The sequence below is a fragment of the Micrasema longulum genome, unplaced genomic scaffold (genome assembly GCF_059751315.1).
Source record: "Micrasema longulum isolate JH-2025_06_02 unplaced genomic scaffold, ASM5975131v1 h1tg000305l, whole genome shotgun sequence".
NCBI lineage: Eukaryota > Metazoa > Arthropoda > Insecta > Trichoptera > Brachycentridae > Micrasema > Micrasema longulum.
The window spans coordinates 237,084-246,711 of record NW_028277509.1 but is presented as its reverse complement, the minus strand read 5'-3'; the positions used below and the strand labels follow the sequence as shown (position 1 = coordinate 246,711).

Below are 9,628 nucleotides of genomic sequence, written 5' to 3'. Positions count from 1 at the left end.
TACATACATTTTAACATATTACAACAGAAATGGAGAATATTGTAGGGAATATGGAAGACTATTTACGGGGCTTTCGATATTGGCTGGTTTAAGTGGCCACTTTGCTCACTGTAACAATCACCACTCTGTCTTTTGAAGAGGTCGTAAGGATCTAGCTAGTAGATGACAAAATACTTTACGCATTTCAAGCCACCTTTTAACGAAACTATCTATGATTGGATGTTCCCTGTCTACAGGACCATAATTCTTGTTATATTATTCAATACACGTAATTCGACGTTATGTGCGTAATTCTAAGTTAAGACGTAACATTTTGATGATTACCTACTATATTGTAATGCTAGATTTACTAATACATATATACAAGTAGAGTTGATTGTAATTCTTAAGTAAATAAGTTCATTTATCGATATTTATATTCATCTGCAACTTCCTGAGTGTTACTGAAGAAAATCCGGTGGAGATCGATTACACGTTGATTGTCGGCGCAGCTCGACATATAAAAATAAGCCTAAATGATGGACGCTGCAATGGATGCTGTCCAAAACGTTGGCAAGAAGGACGACGACACGATCCAGAAAACATCAGCTTAAAGAAGGCCAAAGCCAAAGGAATTATTGGCAACTTCTTCAAACCAACTGATGATGATGATTTCACTGAATAGAGGTATTATTTAGTCATTTAACTTTTTTTTATTTTTGTTTAATTGCTCAAAAAACTTTTATTTTTGTAAGTACTTATGTTGTATTAATTTTTTTATTATTATTATCTAGTTATTCTCAACTTTCCTGTGTTATATTTATATTTAGTACATAAGATTTTCTCATGTTTATTGCTATCTTTTATTTAGAAATGTTATGTTTCTTTTTAACTTTTTGTATTATATGTTTACTAAATTGTTTAGTTTTAATTATTCTATTATTTCATACTATTACCTACACGATTATTGTGCACTGCTGTGATTATTTCTGTAAATTATTATTTTTTGTAAGAGGTTCTTTGAACCGTTGATGTATAAATAAATATTTTACATACCCCTTAGTTTATTTACAAATAATAAAAAAAAAATTACAAAAATCTAAAAGGACAGTCAATTTTTATAAACTAAAAAAAATATTATAAGAACAAAGGAGACATAATTTGTGTTTTGTTCGGTTTGTTTACGTGAGCGGGTCCATCGCATCTGTGAAAGTAAAAACATAATTATATAAAAGAAATTGAAGAAAGTAATTTAAGAATGGTACATGGTGTAGGGCATTCTAAAATAAAATTTAAAAATAGCTAAACTTGTTTTATTTTCCTTGAGGCGTAAAATCTACATTATTTTAGAACTGTAGTGAATGTGTTTTTGTAACACAGTTTTACTTTTACTTATCACTGAGATAATGGCTGTAAGGTATATATTTTTTCTTGTCAATAAAAGTCAGATAGGTACCTATGCAAATGAAATATTATTAGCATAGCTATATAATATATGAAGCGGTCTGCAGTAAAGCAAGTGCCGTTTCGCGTCATGGAAATAACGACGCCTTTCACAATTTGAAAATCACCGAGACAGACGTTCCAAATTTGAACTGGAACACGCGCATTTTTACTACTTTGGCGCTTATTTACGATTGTTTCATTTTGACCGGCACAAATAATCATAGAGAGAAATCGCTCAAGAGAGAAAATTAAAATATCTTAGTACTAAATAGGTAATCATAATTACTGTGTTAAGTATATTAACGCGCATACGTGTAAAGGCGGCTCTACACCCTGGCCAAAACGTTGGTCAGCACGCTGGTGCGCGCATTGGCGACGAAATCGCTAAACTGCCCCCACGTCAGTGTTGCCAATTTAGTGACTTTGTCGCTAGATTAAGCGACATTTTGACATTAAAAACGATGTTTTTCTTTTTTTAGCGACAAATAAATTCTATCGACTTTTAAATGTTCTTTAACATAATGCGTTGTATCTTATATATATAATAAACTTCTTAAATTCGTAAATGTTGGGCAACCGTAGATAAATAGGAACCAAATAAATTCCCATAAATGCGTACCGTTAAACACCCGAGTACCCGAGTCGAACATATCAAAATATTACTATTATAGCAGTTATGGAGCTTCTCGACGAGCTGTCAAAAGTTAAAGTAAAAATGGAATCACTTGTGATGAAGAAATTTTGCTCCCAAAAATATAGAAAGAAATGGGAAGACAGACATTTCAGGTTTATTTTATTAAATTAAATAAGTTGTTTGGAATCCTCGATATAAAATTTATATATCACAACTAGATAGAATACAGAATAGATTCTTTAAACTTCTGGATCGTAAATCTCTTATATATTTTGACTCGTACGAAAACTCTTCTTCCTTTCATGGTTTAACTTCCCTTACTAAAGGTAGAAGCATTTCTAATCTGTCTTTTCTCTTCAAAATTTTAAACAATTTTATCGATAGTCCATATCTCTTGGAGCGTATTTTAATAAATTATCCCGTAAAGTCAACACGACAAGTTCATTTTTTTATAATTCATTGCCCAAAAAAATTATGTACAAAACTCGTTTATCTATCGTAGCTGCTCCAAATTTAATTTACTTTGTCCCCATTTAGATATTTTTAATCCAAAACTTAGTGACTTAAAAAAAAACTTTTGAAAACACTGTAAAATGAAACATTTGTCAGTGTGTAATAAGTTTATGTTCCATTAAATATGTTTATTTTATTTTGATATCGAAATGTTGAATTGGTCAACTATATTATAAACATATTCAACTCTATTCCTCTCCTCCACTCCTCTACTCTATTTCCTCATCCCTTAACCTTCTTATGAGCTCTTTTTTTTTCATGTCTTATTTAATATATTATTTTTCTCTTTACTGTGTAACATGTTCTCTCATTATATTTGTGAAAAACTTTAACTGGATGTATGTACTATTTTTTATATTTTGTATTCTTATATAACAACTGTTGTTTTTCCTTAATACATAAAAATAAAAATAAAATAAACATTTTTGTCATTAATATGACTTATTACTCATAACATTTTATTCAGGGGCACTAAGAATAAAGTTATTTTTGTTTTTTGATAGTAAGTGACATTACTTACTTTTAATAATAAGAACCATTATTTTGTTTTATTTTACACTGATATTAAAACATAAGTATTTATACCTTTTTTTATAATGCACATGGCTATAGAGATGCTTTTTCACTTTTATGCATAGAAAAAGCGTTCCTTATTTTTAAGATTGTTTTTTGGTAAATCTGGTGTCTGTTTTTTTAATTTAGAGTATTTTATTATAATTAAATAATTTTGTCATTAATACCAAAGTAATAATCATTTAATATTTACCAATTTTTTTTCAGTAGCACCGAGAATATACTTTATTTTCAAATCTAATTTCCTTTACTTATGTCATTACTTACTTTTATCTGTTTAATTTCTATGAAATAAATACCTAAACATATTTTTATTTTTTAATTACTTAAAAGAATTACTAAATGTTATTAAATATTTGTATATAACCACTTACTGACTTTTCTTTGTCTACCGGTTTTGAGACGTACCCGTCTCTTCGTCAGGGCACCAATCAAACCAACATGCAAAACCTACTATACACCTTCACCATAGTTGTTGCACAAAAATATAAAACCAACACGACATGCATTTTAAAAAGCACATGCACTGATTAGGACAAACATGCACTGATTATGAAAATATTCTCTTGTTTGAGAATTAATGAAAAAAGTAGAGGGGATGGCGGTTAATAGGTTTTATAGGGTGACCATTATAGTGGAACATCGTATAAAGGTCTATATTGGAAGTTTGTTTGATTATTGATCAAAGGAACATTATTTTTTAGAGCTTTCCTAATGTGAAATATTTCCATATTATTTACTTTTAACCCTTTATTATTTGTATGCAAGATTTTAACTCCAGTATTTTTATTAAAGTCATGATTTAAATTGATTAGGTGATTTGATTTAAATTCAGAGTAACTATTATTGTGAAGACACCGCATATGTTCTTTAACACGAATATAAAAATTTCTTGATGTTCTTCCAACGTAAACTGAAGGACAAGAATTGCATTTTAATTTAATTGGTAATATTAATAATAAAAGTATTAATTATACTTAAAGATAATCGTGCAACCTGCCGCCAAATATCCTTGCCCCATCACGAAATCAAGAATTTTCACTTACAAACTTGAATGTCGTACTTTTTTTATTTGTCGTACTTTATTTTAAGTCCCACCATACTTTTTTTTTCTCTTCACATTTCATTATTAGTAGAGTGTTTGAAATTGTTTTAATTACTTATATTTTTTAATATCATAGATTATTAATTACCCATTACCAATATAAAATATACATACCACGTGCGAAATTTAATTCCATGTGACGGATTTTTTGTAACGCGTAAATAAACGCTCATTACAAAAGTTCACACAAATTTCTATTTACACAACAAATAATACGAAAGTATCTAAAGGAAGATAATACTTAGAATCAATATTTACTTTGACCATTTTAAACAATATCTCGTTAGGAATTTCGTGCGTATGTATTTTAAGTTGAAAAAAAACAGGAATAACTCGCTAAGCCTCTATTTAAAGACTTGTCAGCAGGTGGGAAAGAAGGGATATGGAAAGAGATTATGAAAAATACAAGACAACACCCAGACCAATTGAGGAAAAAATCTTCCTTGAATTTTTTTCTTTCAACTGGCGGGAATTGGAAACGCGGCGCCAGTTTCCCAGTTGGCCGTCTAACCAACTGCGCCACAGCGCCACAGCGCCTGCCTGTTAAATTTAAACATTAGTTTGTTGATCGCTTTTTCATTTTTCATCAATATATTGACGGTGGAAAGGAAAAATTTACTATGCGACGTGTAGCAACTTTACAGAAGAGCTAATGAGGAAGTTCAGCCCTACGGGAAGTTCGATATAAAAAATATTTTCTTACGCGCGATAAAAATCAAAGCATTGAATTGTACGGCAAAGTTTCTTGAAAATGTAAGAAAAAATATTTTAATAAAAATAAACTACTTTGAACGACGTCACTAGTTCATATGAATGATAAGAGACTTGTGAAAGATTTCCGGGTTACGGTATTTCAACGGACCAATCGGTAGAACTGACCGAGAAGAAGCGGAAGAGAAGTTGAGACGTCACACGCGGACTAATTTCAAAAATACAAAAATTTAAAAAATCATAGCACTGATAACATGATACGTGATTTTTTAAAAAAAAATTGCTTTGGCTTAATATTTTACTAACAAATAATAATAAAAATATTAAAAAACCACTGAACTTCCCCATCAAAGTTTTTTTTTTAAATTGGTAAAAAAATCTTTCTTTAAAATAGATTAACTTTTAAATTATTATTATTATGTATTAAAATGTATTTGCCTAGCTTGGAGCGGGGTATATACCCTTGTTAACTGGGCAAAGTTTTTAACAAAAAAATGGAAATATGATAAAACGTATAAATAAATCAATATTATATTGGCGTGATACAATATATCATTCATAAAAAGTAATGCTATAAGTAATGTCCCATCTCTGTTGCAAAAAAAATATTTTCATGTTCCAACCATGTCACCAGAAGTAAAAATCTGCTATTTATCAAAGCTTCTAAGAGTAACTTTTGTTTTTATGCCCCTATGTTCAGAATGTGTAGATTAGTCACACAACTTGGAATTCTTTGGGATAGATCTTCCGGCTTTTTGTAGATCTCTTCGCCAACACAGTGTGGATGAAGATGGATTGGCATGGGTTAGCTCGAAGTCGTAGATGTTGATGGTGTTTATGAATATATTGTATACCTTTATTTAATTGCCCTTGTTTGTCTTTGCTACATAGTTTAATGTTCTAGTTCAGTTTCTTAGTTCAGTTTCATAGTTCAGTTTCTTGTACATATGTTTCTTCGTACAACTGTCGTAATTGGCTTAGGCCGTAATAAATAAAACAAAATAAAATAAAACGATTAAAGCAGATTCTATTATATTCCAGTTTTTTAAATAGGTACCGCGTTGATACGTAAATAAAGTAAACTACAAAAATATATACCTAAATCACACGTGCCTAGCTGATTCATAACTAATTAAAATATTCATTGCAGATTAATAAAAACATATGTTTATGTAGCGTGTTGATAAGATTGTTTGACCGTGAGATTAGAGATAAGAAAATTCAGTACATATTATGAATTTGTAATGTATGGGCTTGAACTTGATTACAATTTTATTGATCAAATCAAGTTGGTATTCAAAAGTAATAATATATTCGATTCGGTGTGTTAATAAATTTTGTTTTGTAATTACACATTACATACAAAATAATCTTGAATGAAAAAAAAACTTAGTACATTCAGAAGAGTCATAAAATGTTAAAAGCAAATTATTTTTTGAAACAACAATAATTTTTATTTTACTTTAATGACATTTCTTTCTACATGTTTTAAATTTTATTTTTTAAACACAGAAGCCTTTTGTGCCGAAATGTGTAAGTATAAAATGAGCCATCTAAAATAAATGGCCGTAAAGGAAATATTTAAATTGGATTGAAAAATAAAACAGTAAAACACGGATTAACGCCGGCACGACGGCGACGCCTCGCAGTATAAAAAAGTTAACTATTATTCATGAAAATGTATCGTTTATTTATTTCATCACGTTTCCTTATTTAAGATATTCGGTAAATAATTATGTATTGTAATATTACTCTAAAAGCATCTAAAAGCATTTTATATGGTTAATAAATTACAAATAAATATATATTGTATCTACCAATTTTCGCTAGTTTTATCTAAATTAAAATTCTATATCTGTACACTTATCAATCAGAAAATCCTCGCCTGGAGCAAAAATACTTATTGGTAAAAAAAGTTTTTCTTTTTCAAAGAGTTTTAATATTTGTTTTTTTTTTATTTTTTAAATCCCCTTTATCATCTTTTTTATTACAAAAATATATAAATGTGGTAGATTATTACGATAGCATTTATATAAAAAATATTAAAAAATTCTGTTTTTGTGACTGTTTTATCTTGTAGAGCATTGTATTTTACATATTGCTTATATTAAAAAATATTATAAAGGGAATAAGTATTACCTTCATTAAAGCAAAACGCTGGTCATCGTCTAAGTTTAGATTAGTGGCGGGAACAGGAGCCATTGTGATTGCTAATTATTTATTTATACTTTCACAAACTCGGCACGATAGCTAGCTGTATTATGTGAAGTTATGCACTGGCGAATATTTAACACACAACACGAGCTAAATAGTATTTATCAATACGATGCGCGATGTAAGTTGATGAGAAACGTACAAGCGTGACACGCAAACCAAACAACCACTCAGGGCAAAATCGCGAGCGATAATGGAAAATTGGAAAACGAAACAAGTCACACAACTTCAAACTCTAAACTCAATGCGTAAACATAAGCTGTCAGTCTGACATGTTGACCCTTTATACGTCTGAAAAAAATATTAAAATATTTCGCTTAATTAGTACCGTAAAAGCATACAACTTGAGACAGTTTTCAACTTCAACTGACTATATCTTTTTATATATTTAATTACACGCTTTTAAGTTTTAACACAAATTTGAGTCTCTGTTTCAGGTTACAAAAGCATACCACGTGTGTGGACATATTAATATCCTTCAATTTCTTTTTTCTTTTTTTGTTGTTGTCCCAATTTACCTGCAAATGTTGCAAACATGAGACACAATAAGAAAGTCGTAGTTTCCATGTAGCATTTTACTACTTTAACCATGAGACAATAAAAATTTGAAAAATATTCCATTACCACGAATAATATTGTAAATATGTCATGCACAATTAGAGAAATTAAAAAGAACAAATTTTCAGCTTTAAGAAACGCTTACGTCATCAAATAAAATAATCCAATCAAAAACTAAATTAAACCTCTTTCAAAAATCGTAAAAAGAAAAACAACATCGAAATTTAAAATTGACACTATGTGTAATTTGAGACATGTATAATGCTAACAATAAACAAATATTAAAATGCATACACTATCTTCACAGTCTGTACTTTTCTGAAATAAAATAAGTAGATACTGTAGTCGTATCTATTAAAATAATTGAGTTTTTCTCCTAATTATTAAATATAACTATCATTAGAGATTTGAGACAATTTAAGATTAATGATTGAAGACTTATGCACCTAATTTGAGACATAGTCTCAATTTACCTTCCAAAAAAAATGTTTTTATTTCTGACAATTTTAGTGTCACTCTACCAACCTACGCTGAAAGAGTCAAACATAGCGTTGAATTGTTTACGGATTAGTGACTCCCGAGGTCGTATTATTACATCAATTAAGATCACTATAGTTTGTTTTACTAATTAAAGAGCTTTGAGGCATATGTAATTTAGATATATATTTGAATTAAAATCAATGTAAATTTCGCAATAAATACTAGGTACTTCCTTTGTCTAAATTTTCTCTTGACAGCAATTATACGTTAAAAAGCAAAAACTTTGGAAGGACACTGCCTGTGCTGCCTGAGTAGCAATGATTCCACATGTAATATTATGTGCCGCGGAAGTTCGTCTCGAATAAAATTCAAGTATCATGTTTAGGCTTTTACGGTAATCCTAATATTATTGAGCATAACTTGATGCAGGATTTTCTCCGAGGGAAGGTAAATATAAGTTTTTTGTTAAAAAAAATATTTATTTGAACATTTGAAAACACTGAAAGCTATTCGAACCTATCTTAATATTATTATCGCACTAGCTACGAGAATACTGGATAAATCTGAACAAAACTGCTTTCTTAAAATTATTTTAAGCTTTGAGAATCCTCTTTTTATGCACACTCATTATAAAAGATTGACAAGCTGATTTTCTGTTATTATTGACCGTAATCAAGTTTTTACGTTACGTGAGTTGCTGAAGGATCTTTCGATAGTGCACTTTGTGTAGGGTAGAGCGAGTGAGATTGCGCCTGTTTTATGGATGGTTGAATAATGAGGAAGTTCAGTTTCAAACTAAGTCATTAAAGAAATAAAATATGTATCCTATTATCAGCGCCATGATTTTCTTTAAGTTTTGTATTTTGAAATTACTCCGCCCGTGACGTCACTAGTTATCGTCGGTGAGTTGGCTTCCTGGAAACCTATCACAACTCTCTCATTGGTTGATTGGGAAAATCTTGTAACGTAGTTCAATTTTAATAAAATCATTTTTATTATTTTTTTCGTAAATTTTCAAAAAACTTTTACCGCGTGTAAGAAAACTATTTTTACTTCCGATTTCCCGTAGCTCTAAATTTCCTCATTTAACACGAATATTGAACTGAATTTCCTCATTTAACAGATATTTTAGAGAAGGGAGTGTATGCAGAAGCCATTTCGAGACTAAGGTGTAAGGTGAGAAAAGTGACCAAATATGGAATAGTATCCCTAATATGGATTACCATAATTTCTATCGAAAACACATTTCATGGCAAAATAAAAGACCATCTTTTATATCATTCACTCACTTTAGTATTTTAGTTATTTTACCTCATCATTCCGACGAACGCTGTTGGAGTGAAGGAAGTTTTTTTTTGGCAGTGAAAGACAATTTTCGTTAATTTGTTGAAAAATATTAAGTGGTCATAAGTTCA

General features: G+C 29.7%; 1 protein-coding gene across 1 annotated transcript in view; it reads right to left on the bottom strand.

The window, feature by feature from the left end:
* The window catches only part of LOC148282691 (SEC14-like protein 2), a 41,747-nt gene extending 34,342 nt beyond the window's left edge, over positions 1-7,405 (bottom strand). Inside the window, exon 1 of the mRNA XM_088224690.1 lies at positions 7,101-7,405. Coding sequence (XP_088080816.1) covers positions 7,101-7,163 — 63 coding nt within the window. The 5' untranslated portion in view covers positions 7,164-7,405. The remainder of the gene's footprint in view (positions 1-7,100) is intronic.
* Positions 7,406-9,628: the final 2,223 nt, after the last annotated feature.